This window comes from Brienomyrus brachyistius, chromosome 1 (assembly GCF_023856365.1).
Source record: "Brienomyrus brachyistius isolate T26 chromosome 1, BBRACH_0.4, whole genome shotgun sequence".
In the NCBI taxonomy this organism is placed as follows: Eukaryota; Metazoa; Chordata; class Actinopteri; order Osteoglossiformes; family Mormyridae; genus Brienomyrus; species Brienomyrus brachyistius.
Window position 1 is genome coordinate 37666206 of NC_064533.1, and position 16185 is coordinate 37682390.

The following is a 16185-nucleotide window of genomic DNA, read 5'->3' on the forward strand; positions in this document are numbered from 1 at the left end:
TGCGAATTGTGTCTATGTGCCACTCTGCTCAGCACTAATGAGAGTTCAGTATTCCACATGGGTTCCAGGCCTGAGCAGTTGAGTGGCGTGCTACCGATCACGCCTGATACGCACACTGGATTTGTGGAAGTTTGACAGTCAGGTCACTGGCAGCCCTCGGAGGCTAATCTGCTGACAGGGGCCTGTGAATCCCCCATCTCTAATCCGCACGCTAAAGCTCAGTAAGCCCCCGCTTTAGCGTGCCCTCATTTGCACGAAAAGACCCATCCGTGGCTTGTGTAAACAAGGCTTTATGAGTTTTATCTAATTCGTCACAGTAGAATAGAAACTCCCAAGCGCCTTGGTTTCACCCACACCTGACACCTCGAGAAAATCTCGCTGAAACGCCCAAACCATATCACTTTTTCATTCGTTATATTAAAATAAATAAATAGGATCATCATAAGTAAGCTAATGACACATTTTTAATGCAAATGTGCACATTACATAAATGAGTGTTACTTGTTTTTTAAAAGACATCTCTTTTCCTTCTGGAAAGTTCATCGACATGAATCGGTGCCGTAGATACATCCTACTAATAGGAACGTTGAACAAGCAGGATAATTACTTTCTCTGTGTGGGAAGTAGTCCTGAATTCTATATTTTACCACATATTTTCCAAATGACCCTGACTAACTTGCCAATAAATGTGCCATTTAGTATTCATACACCTAACATAAGCAAAAGCACTAATTAAAATCAAGAAAATAAGTGATATCTATATTAGTATATAATTTAATTTGTATGTGATTTTTCCAACCAGCGAAAGGGCTTTTATTTTCTATTGAATAATTAGCCTTTTTAAATATGCAAAGTATCTTATGTAGATTAATTAAAATAACAGTGAGAGTCGGCTTTTCCATCCATTTTAAGACAAACATGGCAGTTTATGCTTGCATTCATTCAGCTACATGGATGTCCGAAGAAAAAAGAAATCCGATGATTAGTGTTGGGCAGTATACCGGTTCATACCGAAAACCGTTTATTATTATTTTTATTATATGAATTTTTCTTAACTCTGGTTTCCCCCCACAGTCCAAAGACATGCTGAGGCTAATTGGAGTTACTAAATTGCCCATAAGAGTGCATGTGTGAGAGAATGATGTGCGAGTGTGCCCTGTGATGGGCTGGCCCCCCATCCTGGGTTGTTCCCTGCCTCGTGCCCATGGCTTCCGGGATAGGCTCCGGACCCCCCGCGACCAAGTAGGATAAGCGGTTTGGAAAATGATGGATGGATGGAATTTTTCTTATACCGCAATACCGGTTTAAATAGCCAACATAACGTTCGGAAAGTGGCGCAGCTGGATATTTTAAGGGAGGACCTTTTTCACTACTGCACCGCTAAAAATGTACCGTCTGACAAACGTCAGAAACGGAACAGATATAGCTGACGCTGGAGCTGAAAATAATGGGACACTGGGGTTGTCAAAAAAATCGATTAATATCTGATTAGATACTCATTTTCACCATCATTGATACCAACAGTGCAGTTTTCGTCTCATTCGCCACACTTCACACAGCACCACTACAGGGCAGGCGTACTTACACGCACACACTCGCGCAGCTCCTCCTCTCCTCTCAATAGCGGCTGAACGCATTTGCACTGGTTAACATACACATACTAAATTGGCCGAACATGGTATATGCTGCAGTCGAAGGCACTTCGCAAGCTACTTTAGTATAAAAAATGCAAAAGAAGTATTTTGCAGAGGGGCATGGAAAGGCTAAGGATGTCGATAAGCCTCGATGCGAACAGTGCTACAAAGTTGTGGCGACGAAATCAAGTAGCACGTCAAACTTGGCGAAGCATCTTAAAGACCGTCACCCCAGTCTTTATGAGAAATTTCGCGAGGTCAGTAAAGCTGGTGGTCCAGCAACACTGAACTATTAAACACTTATCAAAAATGTTAACTTGGCCGGCGCACACCTTAACATTAGCTGTTCATCTATGTGCAATTAGTCAACAAACACGTTAGCCGTATGTTATCATTAAGGTAGCGGATAGCGCAATGGCTAATAATAAAATAATATAGTTAATGTGGGAACAATGCAAAAACGTAAAACAAAAATGTGTCCTGTAAAATCCTGTAAAATGTGGTAAACGCCCAGTCACACTTAAAAAAAATATACCGTCGTATACAGTGAAACTTACAAAAATACCATGATATACATTTTTGGTTATACCTCCCAGCTCTAATGATGATCATTTACCGTTTTAATTTTTTTAGACACTGTTACCTAGTGTTATTTTTGAGAGAAAGCCAGGTCAGTCAATCCTTAGGACCTAGCACAGAGGTCTCAAAACTACTCAGCCAACTCTGGGATTCAAACTAGTAACCTTCCGATCACAGACAAAGTAGCATAACCTAGTGAGCCACACACTGTCCTCAGCAACAGAATTGCTGAGCTACAAGACAGATAAGATTATCAAGTCTATTATTGAGAACTGCTGAATGCCAAGTACTATATTTGTGGAAGGATTGTCTCTTGTTTTGAATGGCATATATAATCACTGACAGTAAGTCACCATTGTTGCCTCTGGCTCTAATGAAAAACACAATATTGTGTGCAATGTTTTCATCCAGTAAGCAAGATAACCTATTTGTATGGGATGAAATAGAAAGGAGAGTAATTTAACTATGTTGTATTTGTGGGTTAAATCCCTTTGAGGTATTGCCTGCTTACATCCTGTTCCGGATCCTTTGTTTTCAAACTGCTCTGCAACATTTGTCCGTGTGACCGTGTATAAATTGTTGAAATACATTACTCGTCTTAAAACCTTTGTTTTTGGATGGCACTGCAGAGATCTCAGTAGGCCTGCCGCGATTAGTCGATGACGTCGTCGACATCAATATTTTAAATCGGCGCATCGTTTCTTATTTCAGTAAAATTACCTTTATGATTTCAAACACGCTTAAGTTCAATATAATGTTTTCCTATAATATCACTACGTGATATGGGAGTAGTTAAAGTTATCTCAAAACAAAAAGGTTGTTTTACAACGTGCAAAAGTGTCATATATATTACGGACGTGCTAGCGCTATGCATTAGCACCAGAAGAGTAAACACTCATGCAGGCGCTGTATTGTACACCGCCAGAATAGGCAAAACCACCGTGTCTTCTATTCATGTTTATTAAATTACCATTAGGACGGAGAGCTTCTTATATTTTCTGTCCTTGTAGCTGCTAAATATACTCATTTATAAAACCATAAAGTTGTCTGCCTGATACGAATCTTCATTGAATAAGTGTTTGCACAAATGTATAGGCTAACATCTGATCTTATTCGACGTTGATTGACTGTGCCAGTGTGTGCGTTCGTGCGCATTGAACTTGTTGGGAATAGTGTCGTTATCATTAACGAAAACGGATACTAAAAAGAAAATAATTCGTGAGCTCAGGTAAAAAAAAACCATATTTACAAAAAAAAAAAAACGCGTTGGACTTAAATTTGCAAAAAGTACCGCCACATCACCACCATCTTTTAAAATATATATTTACCTTGTTTAACCACAGTACATCCTCTTTTAAAAGATGTTGCGGCTGCTGCTCTGTCCCTGCTTTAAGTGGCTATCACTTGTGACGCATGTGAAGTGCTCCGCTAACCGAATATATTAAGCATGAGGTTACAAAACTTTATACAGATTACCCAACTTTTAAGCATCACAATACGCATCTTATTAATATTTTTAGCATAATATTAATCGAATTGTTGACAAACATTGTGTTCATATAATGCCGAAAACCCGGTGTACATTGTCTAAAGCCTTGCCATGGCATACGGTTTAATTGTTGTTGCCAAAATAGAATCTTCAAGGGTCAAATTGTCGATAGATTAATCTATAGAAAAATAGTCATTAGTGGCAGCCCTAGATCTCAGCACAGGAACTGTTGGTCATTGATGGTGCTGTGCACGGATCTCAGCCCAGGAACCGTTGGTCGTTGTTGGTGTGGTGCACGGATCTCAGCCCGGGAACCGTTGGTCATTAATGGTGCTTTGCAGGGATCTCTACTGGGGAACCATTGGTCTATGGTGCTGCTGTGCAGAGTTGTCTGCCCAGGAACTGAGAAGGACAATTTGGAGACAAACTGCTGGTAAAATTCCCGCTCAGCTGGTTGGGTCGCTTGTGGCACAGCAGCGAACTCTGTCCAAGGTTCTGAAAGGCCGGCATGAGGCACTGTATCTCCAGGCTGTCATTTTGGGTGTCTTCCAAACCTAATTAACCTTGGGAAGCTCGCACAGGAATTAGCTGAGCCCTCTAGGTTGACGCATTATCCTCCTCCGGTCTGAGCTCTACCTCCCGTGACTCTGTAGTGATTCCCCGCCAGTTATTGAGTGCAGTCGATGTTCCAGTTGCATCAGCTGGTTCACTGCCAGATTTCTGCTGCCAGAGGTCCATTGCTGCTGTGGGTGCTGTCTTGAAGCCCGAAGTAATAACATAATGGTATTTTTCATTAAACTGTGTATTGCAAAGCAACAATAGTCAATGATATAGCATTAGGCTAAGCTTACTCTCACTGTATATGGCTCTAAAAATGTTTTAAATATGCTCTGTTTAGTTAAAAAAATAGGCAATGCCATGACAGGCAGGCTAAATTTATCTGGTGTTGATACTGATATGCTGGGTAGTTTGTGGGTATGGCAGATAATGTCTGATAGCATATCAAAGTTAATCATAATAATCAATGGTTGATGCTTGTTTTGTTCTGTAACAAGGTAGTTAGTGTTTAGAAAGTTTGACTGACTTTTTCCTGTATAATTCCTGAGCTTTTTACTGGCCTAAGCTATCTACCCAGGTGGATTTATTGATCGTTACTGATTTTAAGAGCCTGAGCCCATGAAACTTACTCGTAGCCGAGTCCCAGCTGGCCCGAATTTACACAGAGGACTAAAGTGGAGCCAGAGGAGAGACCTGGGGTGACTTGTGGACTTAGTGATTTAGTTAGAAGGCGTGTTGGATGTCAGATGTTAGTTCACATTTCTGTTCCTAAATTAATTTCAATGTTTATTTCCCAAGTTTCTGCTCATTCTTTCATTATGAAATGACTTTGCTCCAATACCTTGGTATATCAGGATCCATTTAGCATGTACCACACATCTTTTGCTCAAAGAATATTGTTTAAGCATTAAAGCATACTTTAAAGTACTTGTACACTGCCTGATTACAGTGAAGCTAAATCTGAATCTGAAATATACTTATTTGAAGGTCACGCACTGAAGAATATGCCGCAATAATCATTTCAGTAACTTGCTAGGACAAAACCTGGGAGGACAAAGTGTGTGACTGTTTGGACCTGAAGGACACCAAAGCATTATTGGGTGAAAGGCATCTAGCCACCTCCAGAAGTTATATCTTTCTCCATATGAATAGTCTGGTTTTCATGATGACTTCATCCAGTTGTCACTGTTCGGTGAGGCACATTTCAGGGACACCTCACCTGTGCGTGAGCCCGTTCACTTATCTTTAGGAAGAATGTAAAATACAGAGCTATGCACCGTTTCGAGGTGGCAGCTTGCTGTGTATCGCCTGGTTAAGCCGACAGGAAGCCTGGACTCCTCTCTCTGCCCTCCTGGGCAGGAGCCTTTGTCTTGCCCTTGTTGCCAGAGAGGTGGAGGTGTCTGCGAAATGTTGGGTTCCAGGAAACATCTGTTTCCCGCACAAGCTGGAGGGTTGCATCTGATCCTGAAACATTTATTTCAATTTGCCGATGTTAAATGGGGGCAGGGAAACGATGTAAAAAGCTCTGAGGAGGCACAGTGCATTTACTTTGGCTGGCTTTATGCACCATGTGACAGGCGTCTGTTGTTTTTTAATTATATTTATTTATTTCACTTGTCTTTTGAAGTAAATGGTGCATGTGTTTTGCAAATAGCTTGTAAAACTATACAGCAAGGCTGTATACATGTTATATATTAACAAGCGTCTTTCTTAGTATTAAACGATAAGAAATCCAAAATGCTTCCAAATCCAAAATGTTTGATACAGTGATGCACCACAGTCAGGCTTAAAATGCCCCCCTGGCAGGGGAGCTTTGGTCTGAAATTCCATTAAATACCAGAGTAGATGTCATTGATGAAACAGCATGCTGACATTTTGTTTTTCTTCTCTCTCTCTATCTCTGTCTCTGACTGTCTGTCTGTCTCGGTCTTCCTGTCTGTCCGTTTGTCTGTCTGTTTGCCTCTGTCTATGTCTGTCTGTTTCTGTCTGTGATTCTGCCTGTCTGTCTTTCTTTGTGTGTCTGTCTCTTTGGCTGTCTGTTTGTCTGTCTGTTTGCCTCTGTCTATGTCTGTCTGTTTCTGTCTGTGATTCTACCTGTCTGTCTTTCTTTGTGTCTCTGCCTGTCTGACTTTTTATGCCTCTGCCTGTCTAACTGATTGTCTGTATTTCTGCCTGTTTGTCTGTTTCTCTGTCTGTCTGTCTGTCTGTGTCTCTGCCTATCTGTCTGTCTGTCTGTGTCTCTGCCTATCTGTCTGTCTGTCTTTCTGCCTGTTTGTCTGTTTCTCTGTCTGTCTGTCTGTCTGTGTCTCTGCCTATCTGTCTGTCTGTCTTTCTGCCTGTTTGTCTGTCTGTCTGTGTCTCTGCCTGTCTGTCTGTCTTTCTGCCTGTTTGTCTGTTTCTCTGTCTGTCTGTCTCTTTCTCTATGTCTGTGTCTCTACCTGTCTGATTGACTGTCTGTGTTTGTCTGTCTGTATGTCTGTTTATGTCTGTCTCTTTTCTTGTCTGTATGTGGCTGTCTGTCCATCTGTCTCTGCTTCCCTCAGCTTGCAGACCCGGTTTCTACAAAGCCTTTACTGGGAATCTCCGGTGTGCCAAGTGCCCCCCACACAGCTTCAGCCCTGACGAGGGCGCCACGCTCTGCATCTGTGAGAAGGGCTTCTTCCGTGCTGAAAAGGACCCTCCCACCATGGCGTGTACCCGTGAGTTCTTGTGCTGACCACCCTCCTAAGTCTGTTTTATATATATTATATATAAACACACATAAAGCAGTTACAATGTATGGTTTTAGTACAAAGGTGTTAGAGAACCATTTATTGAAAGTAAACTGTGGTCAATTAAACTGCTATATATTTTTTATTGAAGAACACCAGATCATGCTTCCTGTCTATGGACAAAGTGTGAACTGTAAACCTGGCCAGTGGTTGCAAATCAAGTGCAGGATTTAAGGCCACGTTTATTGTAGTTATTATCTGAGTAGTTACTCTCACTGATTCATTCTTGAATCTGTCCAGCCTCTTACCCAGGACATGGCCACAGTTAGCCTACAGCCTCTGGTAGTCTCATAAACCAAAACAGGGACATCCTGGACATCACAGGGCACCAGGCAGGGGACACCCTGGATGGGATGCTAGTCCATCGCAGGGCACCAGGCAGGGGACACCCTGGATGGGTTACTAGTCCATCACAGGGCACCAGGCAGGGAAAACCCTGGATGGGATGCTAGTCCATCACAGGGCACCAGGCAGGGGACACCCTGGATGGGATGCTAGTCCATCAGGAGGACACAGGGCAGGGGACACCCTGGATGGGTTACTAGTCCATCGCAGGGCACCAGGCAGGGAAAACCCTGGATGGGATGCTAGTCCATCACAGGGCACCAGGCAGGGGACACCCTGGATGGGATGCTAGTCCATCAGGAGGACACAGGGCAGGGGACACCCTGGATGGGTTACTAGTCCATCGCAGGGCACCAGGCAGGGGACACCCTGGATGGGTTACTAGTCCATCGCAGGGCACCAGGCAGGGGACACCCTGGATGGGATGCTAGTCCATCGCAGGGCATCAGGCAGGGGACACTCAGGACAGGATGACAGTCATAGGGGTATTTTATTCAAAGCCATTTACACAGTTTGCTGTATTCCATTTGTTGTTGTTTTAACACACAGGCTTTTACTTTTAGATTTTATGTTCTGTTGCTTTTTGGATGAAACTTCTCAGGAAAAACCATTGTCATCAAACTGTATTCATCTCATTTTGGTAATAACTTATTCTGTTATATGTGTACTTTTGTATTAGCTAAGCAAATGCAACCAACAGAAAAATAATTACTCACAGGCTGAGATGAGACTTCACTTTCTCACCAAGTGTGGTTTAAAAAGTGTTAATCCCGAAACATAATGTTATAGACTTTCTGTTTCTTTTTCACATGAGTTCGCTGTCTGCCTGAATACGATATAGCAGGACAGGTACGTCAGGTAGCAGTATCACGAGTTTGTCAGTGTAATACCATGTTTATTATTAAAAGTAATGGGAGGAAACTAAGCTTATAGGCAGAGATAACAGGTACACAAGTACGTATTCACCATTAAAAGCGATATGTGCTGAAATCAGTTTTAGCACAAACGCATATTTATTTTATGTACATTTGCGCTGATTTGACAACATATTGTGCATTTAACCTTTACGTGCTAATTCATATTTCATTTAAAATGCACGGTGATTTCTTGTCACTGCAGCGTAAATGCACATAAAATACGTGCACATTTGCCAATCGATTGCTGTATGTATTGTCTTTAAAGGTGAATGTGTACTTGTGTACGAGTTATGTGCATCTCTGCTTCTAGATATTTTCACTTATATTCTTTGGGTACGGCTTTACTGTTGACTTTTGTCTGTCCTTAATAATGGGCTTAAAAGGGTGCAATCAGTGTCCCTGCAGCTGAAAACAGCCGCGTCGTGTGAAAGGCTTTGCTGATAAGCATCTGCGGCCCAGCAGCAAATCCGAGCTGATGGATGGCATTCCGTGGCAGCTCTCAGGCCGTCAATGCAAAGAAAAGAAGCAGATAGCGGCGTGCGCTGCTCGGCAGAGGAGGAGGCGTCCCCTTGGCCTGTCCGGGGAGCGCCTCACAAAGAGCTATTGTCTGTGGGGTTTAGTTACAGGCTTCATGTCCAGCTCGTGTCACTGGGGCCACTGGCCGTTGCCACCGTGCAGGTCCCCACACAGATCCTCTGAACAGCCCTGCCTCAGGTGGGCATCGACCCTCCACTGCTGTGCCCCTTGAAAAATCCCTCAAGGCGGCCTAGATGCTGGAGATAATCAGCTTTTTGGTTTTATTTGTCTTGGGGTTAAGGAAAAGGGCCCCGTGTTCAGTGTTAGCAGTCAGCCGGCACGTCCAACGTGATGTGACGTGATGGTAGAATTTCCGAAGGTGAAGTTTCTTACCCTGCGTGCTAAGGATAGGCCACCACACTGCGCAGTCCTAACAGTGACACACTAAAGGGCTTGTTTTCAATCTGTTTATCGTTTATGTTGATCCACATTTCCTTCCCTGGTTGAAAGCCTGATCATGGATAGGTAGGTGTGAGTGTTGCACATTCCTGCTGGAAGGTCATCTGTGCCACACATACACACATGCTGCCAAAAAATAAATGATGCGTTTTAAGAAAGTGCATCGCCTGGCTGAGTGGTGCTATCAGTGTTTCATTTCCAGCACTACAGGTAGACGACAACTGATAGTCTCTCCTGTGGCTCTGGAGTGTGAATTTCTGGTTCCATCCCTCTGAAGCCAGGCGATTCGCTCTTAATGAACCGGCACGTTTGATCCGCTGTCCAACAGCCAGATCTTTTGAAATAATTTTATTTGAAATCTACTTTAGTTTTAGTCAGCTTTCAGTATGGTTTTATTAGGCTTTATTATTTTTATTATTATTCAAACATATCTTTCTACTCCGTTTTTATATAGCTCAGTTAAGTTTTTCTAAATTTCATTTTTAGGCATAGACTGAAAGTTTTAGAGCTATTTTATGTAATTGCGAATACTATATGAGTATAGAGAGCTCATTATGTACTAATGTCCTAAAGATGGGCAAAATATATTTCAGGTATTATTAATGGTCATTAAAGATAAACAAATCATCACTTAAACAGAAACAAATCTTAACATGCTAATTATCATTAAAAATCAGTAATGAGAAGTACTTGATGTTTGTTTTTTATTTTATTTTAGCTACTTTCTGAGGTAACGTTTAGGCTATAGTTTTGGGTTTGCTGTAAGCTTACCAATATGTTTTCTTTTACTTTTTGTTTTCGTCACCGATAATAACCCTGCCGGCGACTGCGTTATGCTCTGCCTTCGCTCCCTCTCACAGGGCCCCCATCGCCTCCCCGCAACGTGGTCTTCAGCCTTAACGAGACCTCACTCTTCTTAGAGTGGAGCCCCCCCAGCGACACGGGGGGGCGGCGGGACCTCACCTACAGCGTCGTGTGTAAGAGATGTGACGCAGACTCCCCTCGCTGTCAGCCATGCAGTGGCGACCTGCGATTTGTGCCGCGGTCTCGCAGCCTGACCGAAGCTTCCGTCACTGTGATGGACTTCTCGACCCACACCAACTACACCTTCGAGATTGAGTCCCATAATGGGGTGTCCGGCCAGAGCTCATCCCCCCGGACTGCTGTGGCCGTCACCATCAACACCGACCAGGGCGGTAAGTCTCACTGACACTTTTTTACCGGTTAATCTGTCAGCATTAGAAGGCATTTCTGGGCACATCTAGCTGGTCATTAAGACCTCGGAGTCCTGCATGGCGCCCGGTTCCCGCGAGTGTCAGCCGCCCCTGAGCTCTGACAGCAGCCGACTTTCGCTTCTCCTCCACGTGCCGCCACATCATTCACGCCTCAGTACTCACCCCCTGACATTTTCCCAGGGTTCCCGACTTCGGGGACGTGTTTCATAATGGCACAGCCGCATGCCATGTTTACCAACCCCGCCCCCCCCCCCCCCCCCCCCCCCACCGTCCCCGTGTTTGTCCAGAGACCATACAGTATAAACCTGCCCACCCCCATTACGCTGGGCTGCTTGCGAAGTCATTACCGCCCAGTGTGAAGAAATGCCAAGACACCACCTCACACTGTCCGGCTGCTTATTAATGGTCTGTTTATTGGAAAAAAGTGCTGGCAAAAAAGCAAAAAGAAACACAAAATGACCCGGAGCACCTTGTTCCACATCTCATTTATCATATAAACCTGTATGGTCAATATGTAAGTCAACAAAACCCAGAGGAATTTACTGGGATGTTCTGATGAGTGTAAATGGAGACAAATATATATGTCTCTGCATGACTGAGGGTATGTGTGTGTGTGTGTGTGTGTTGGGGGGGGGTGGTGGTGGTGGTGGTATGTATATATTATATTCTGTATTGTTGGGGGGGGTATTGTGGAAAAACAATGTAATTCAAAACCTATTGTTTTGATATTGTGGGTACATTGTGTTTTTAAAAAACTTAAAATTTCTTATATTTTGTTTGGCTACTTAGGGTAAAGGTTTTGGCTGGGTTGGGGTTAAGGTTGACATTGTTGGGATTAGGGTTTTTCCCATAGGTATGAAAGGATGGTCCACAAAAATATATGAAAACAAAGATGTGTGTGTGTGTGTGTCTTCTGAGTGACCTCCCCCCCCCCACACGCACACACACCTGGCCTCCACTGGCTGCCCCCCACGCCCTCCCATAGCTATCCCATCACCTTTACCGCTATCAGATTGAGCTCAATTAAAGGTAGTTTATCAGTGTGACAGCAGCCTCTGTGTGTATAAACAGGACATGGGAATGGATCAGTGGCTTGATCTGCTGGCCAGACGTATCAAATAGGTGGACAACAAAGCGGAGAGAGGCAAACAAGGCAGCGCGGCCTGGCCTGAAATGTCAGCGATGTGCTGGGAATGTCCAAGCATGCTCTTCTTTCTGTGCCGAATCCAGATGGCTACGAATGCTATCTGTGTGCTCCAACCAGACCGTGCTGCCCTCCCAAGTCTTTCTGAATGACTGAAACACCTGCTGCTTAAGAGAAAGATGTGAAAGATCAACCAACAATTAAATATAATGACCAAAATACAGTTTCTTTGATGTCTGTGTTCAGTGAAATCTATTAGCAGGTCATTAATGGAAGTGTTGGAGACACTGCAGTTTTCGTTCACTTTCGGAGTCGAGTGCCACCGCTTCTTCCATTGCCCTGGGAATATGATGAATTAGGTTGATGTTTTCTCTCCCATGGGAGGAAAGGGCATCAGCTTACTAAATGATTTCCTGTCTCACAAGCCATTTTCTGAAGTGAAGGTGTAAACATCACTTATTGTCGCCATATATCTATCGCGATGTTGACAGTTCTTTTTTGTATTTGTCAACACTGCAATAATTAGCATGTTAAGATTTGTTTATGTTTATATTTTCATGTGTGACTCGTACACTGCACCCTTTTCTCCATTGCAGGGCTGATATTTTATATTCATGGTTCTCCTGATCTGCACAAAAAATACCCCATAAAAACTGTATATCAAATCTGACCTTTCTTTACTGTACCCTTCACAGTGCTGAAGATCTTCATGGACTGGCTGTAATTTGGGCATAAACTACATGCACATTCATCTTCTCAGCATGTCCACATATTCCAACGGGACTTTTATATGGCAGGGGATTATCAGCAGGGTGCGCTGGCCTGGTGTAAATCCCATTCACAGAATCACTTAGTTAAGCATCATGTGAAATTATAACTGGATTTATGACAGTACCGTTTCGCTGGAATAGAACCGTTGCCTTATCTTGCTGCTTACAATAATAAAATGGTCTTTTTTGAGACAAAGAAGAGTGACTCGGTCTATGGATAACTGAAGGCAGCCCTAATGGCTAATGGCAGAGTGCATGACACGTCTACAGCAACCGTTGAGAAGCGAACGGTCCTTTCTCTGTAGCTGTGTAACTTATACCCAAAGAACACTTGTTTCTGTTGAAGGACTCTTATCATTTCAGCACAGAAAATAGAGACTGGCACATGTGCCGGTGTAATCATACACAAATTCTGTACAAATGTGAAAATCAGACAAATCTGTAGTTTGCGGTTCTAGCTGCTATTCCTGGATGCATATGGCAATCTCATGCATGCCTGTGTGTGACGTGCCAGTTTGATAATCCTAGTGGTCGGTTGGTTGTAAACACGTTACAGGGGCTGGATGACGATTCATAGCATGGTAGGGCACGGGGTTATGTTTTGTGAAGGGTGGGTCTAGCCAACAACAGAGGATACAGGAAGAACAGCAGAGATAAAAAACAGCAAGCTGACCAATGGCAAGCAGACATACGCATATACACTCACCGGCCACTTTATTAGGTACACCTTGCTAGTACCGGGTTGGACCCCCTTTTGCCTTCAGAACTGCCTTAATTCTCCGTGGCATAGATTCAACAAGGTATTGGAAACATTCCTCAGAGATGTTGGTCCATATTGACATGATAGCATCACACAGTTGCTGCAGATTTTTCGGCTGCACATCCATGATGTGAATCTCCAGTTCCACCACATCCCAAAGGTGCTCTATTGGATTGAGATCTGGTGACTGTGGAGGCCATTTGAGTACAGTGAACTCATTGTCATATTCAAGAAACCAGTCTGAGATGATTCGAGCTTTAAGACATGGTGCATTATCCTGCTGGAAGTAACCATCAGAAGATGGGTGCACTGTGGTCATAAAGGGATGGACATGGTTAGCAACGATACTCAGGTAGGCTGTGGCGTTGCAACGATGATCATTTAATACTAAGGGGCCCAAAGTGTGCCAAGAAAATGTCCCCCACACCATTACACCACCACCACCAGCCTGAACCGTTGATACAAGGCAGGATGAATCCATGCTTTCATGTTGTTGACGCCAAATTCTGACCCTACCATCCGAATGTCGCAGCAGAAATCGAGACTCATCAGACCAGGCAACATTTTTCCAATCTTCTATTGTCCAATTTCGGTGAACCTTTGCGAATTGTAGCTTGTTTCCTGTTCTATGCTGACAGGAGTGGCACCCGGTGTGGTCTTCTGCTGCTGTAGCCCATCTGCCTCAAGGTTCAACGTGTTGTGCGTTCGGAGATGCTCTTCTGCATACCTTGGTTGTAACGAGTGGTTATTTGAGTTACTGTTGCCTTTCTATCAGCTCGAACCACTCTGGCCATTCTCCTCTGACTTCTGGCATCAAGAAGGCATTTTCATCCACAGAACTGCCGCTCACTGGATGTTTTCCCTTTTTTGGACCATTCTCTGTAAACCCTAGAGATGGTTGTGCATGACAATCCCAGAAGATCAGCAGTTTCTGCAATACGCAGACCAGCCCGTCTGGCACCAACAACCATGCCACGTTCAAAGTCACTTAAATCACCTTTCTTCCCCATTCTGAAGCTTGGTTTGAACTGCAGCAGTTTGTCTTGACCATGTCAACATGCCTAAATGCATTGAGTTGCCACAATGTGATTGGCTGATCAGTAATTTGCATCAACGAGCAGTTGGACAGGTGTGCCTAATAAAGTGGCCGGTGAGTGTATATGCTGGTGGAGGGTGACTGAGAGTGATTAAGCCAGGGGGGTGGTGATGGGAAAGCCTGGGTACAATGGGACTAAAGGTTTCATTCATTACTGTAAAAAGCCCTGTTGTGGTGCGATACAAAAACCTGGTTTTAAAACAGAATGGATCCGTGTTAGGGAACAGGAAACTTCTGGATGCAGCGTTCAGCTTCTTAACTGTCTGAATGTTGCCCTCTGGCTGATAATTAACCCCGCGCTCACGCTGGTCTGAATAGATTAATCTCATTCTACTCGTATGCCTGATCTGTGACTTGTGGTCACCCCATCTCTGTTCAGCAGACACAGATAATTGGTGTGTTGTAATTAGCATGTCTGCAGGGGAACAGAACCGATACAGGGGACATCTCCAGCCATTAGGTCCTGCATGAGGAGTGACTGAACCCAAAACTGGAGGGCACTGGATAATGTGGCCCTTATTTTAGCCTGACTGCTCAGATCATGCCGATCATTGACACTCACTGTGTGTCTAAGTACAAAACCCAACAAAGTTGAGGCATTGTGAAATGTCTGCCAAGCAGCACATGATATGTACCCCAGGCTAATAACACCCCCGCCATTTCCACCATGCCACTGTCCACTTGACTGATGCATTGTGGGAGGCGACAGACCAACACACGTGCCTATCTGTCTCCTACGAGACGGCGGTCTAAGTGGCACCTAACTCTGCCCCCCCAGGCAGGAGGGAGCCTTCAGCACTTCAGTACCAGCCCGGTCTTCCACCAGGCGCGTTTGTCTCACACTGGCGGTGAATCACGCTGACGGTGTCAGGCTGCATCATCCCTGCACTCACAGCATCAGGCCTCGCCGGCAAAGTCCAGTGACTATAAAGAAAACTGACTCGCTTATGAGTTGCACGGTAGTGCTGTGCTGAGTGCAGTCGTCACATGCCTCTGGAGACCTGCACTGGATTCCCAGCCCTGACTCTAAGGATGTGCATTAGGCACGTCTCCCAATGTTATTGCATGGTTGCTTCTGGGTTCACTTGCTTGAAAGTGCATGCAGCTGTCCGTAGGTGTGAATGGTCTGTATGCCCTGTGATGAGCTGCCAGCATGTGCTGGGTTACTCTGCCTTGTCTCCGCTTTTTTCCAGAATTGGCTTTGCGACTACAGAAGCACTACAGAAGACGAATGAATGATTTGGTTGCTGTTCGGTACAGTTCAGTTCAAATTCTGGATGCCTCCTGGATGCACTTTTCTTCTGGATGTTGTTGTAAGCTCTGATATGTGCCCATTAGTTATATATTCACAAAAAAGTATACCAGTGATAAAAAGTTATATTACTTTTTCATTGCTCATTATTCTGCACTGTATCTCCCCTAACCCTAAAAACCTTCCACACGGTCACCCTGCATAAAGAGCTAAGTAAACCTAAAAAGGCCAGCAAGCACATTATAAATCATGCGCCCCCTAGGGGATACAGTGAAGCATGACGCTTGATGTCATTGAAATGTCCATATGATGTCAGAAGGCTAGCAGAGTGTTTTGCCACGTTGTGTATAGATGAGATCGGACGTCTTTATGCAGCGGCGGCTTCCTACGCTGCGATTGGGAAGCGCTTTGTAATAATCGCTCCTCAGATGGGGCTTTATCTTCATTTCTGTCCAAGAAGCCAATTTGATTGAGATAACCTGCACTCTGCCTCCAGGCAGCCTGGGTAATTATGGAGCTGCACCCACAGAGTCGGCGCCAGCTGCTCGCAGCCACAGAGAAGGAAGGGGAGGGAGGGAGTGCATGGGGCCCATCAGACACAGCGAGGGCCCCGCAAAGGTCCCCGGCCTCCTCGTCAGCTATCCCTTCCAGTGAGAAGTT

At 44.3% G+C, this 16185-nt stretch overlaps 1 protein-coding gene across 1 annotated transcript in view; it reads left to right on the forward strand.

Moving 5' to 3' along the window:
• The window catches only part of LOC125750984 (ephrin type-A receptor 6-like), a 150342-nt gene that overhangs the window by 92679 nt on the left and 41478 nt on the right, over window positions 1-16185 (forward strand). The window contains exons 4-5 of the mRNA XM_049029381.1: window positions 6804-6959; window positions 10129-10464. Coding sequence (XP_048885338.1) covers window positions 6804-6959; window positions 10129-10464 — 492 coding nt within the window. The remainder of the gene's footprint in view (window positions 1-6803; window positions 6960-10128; window positions 10465-16185) is intronic.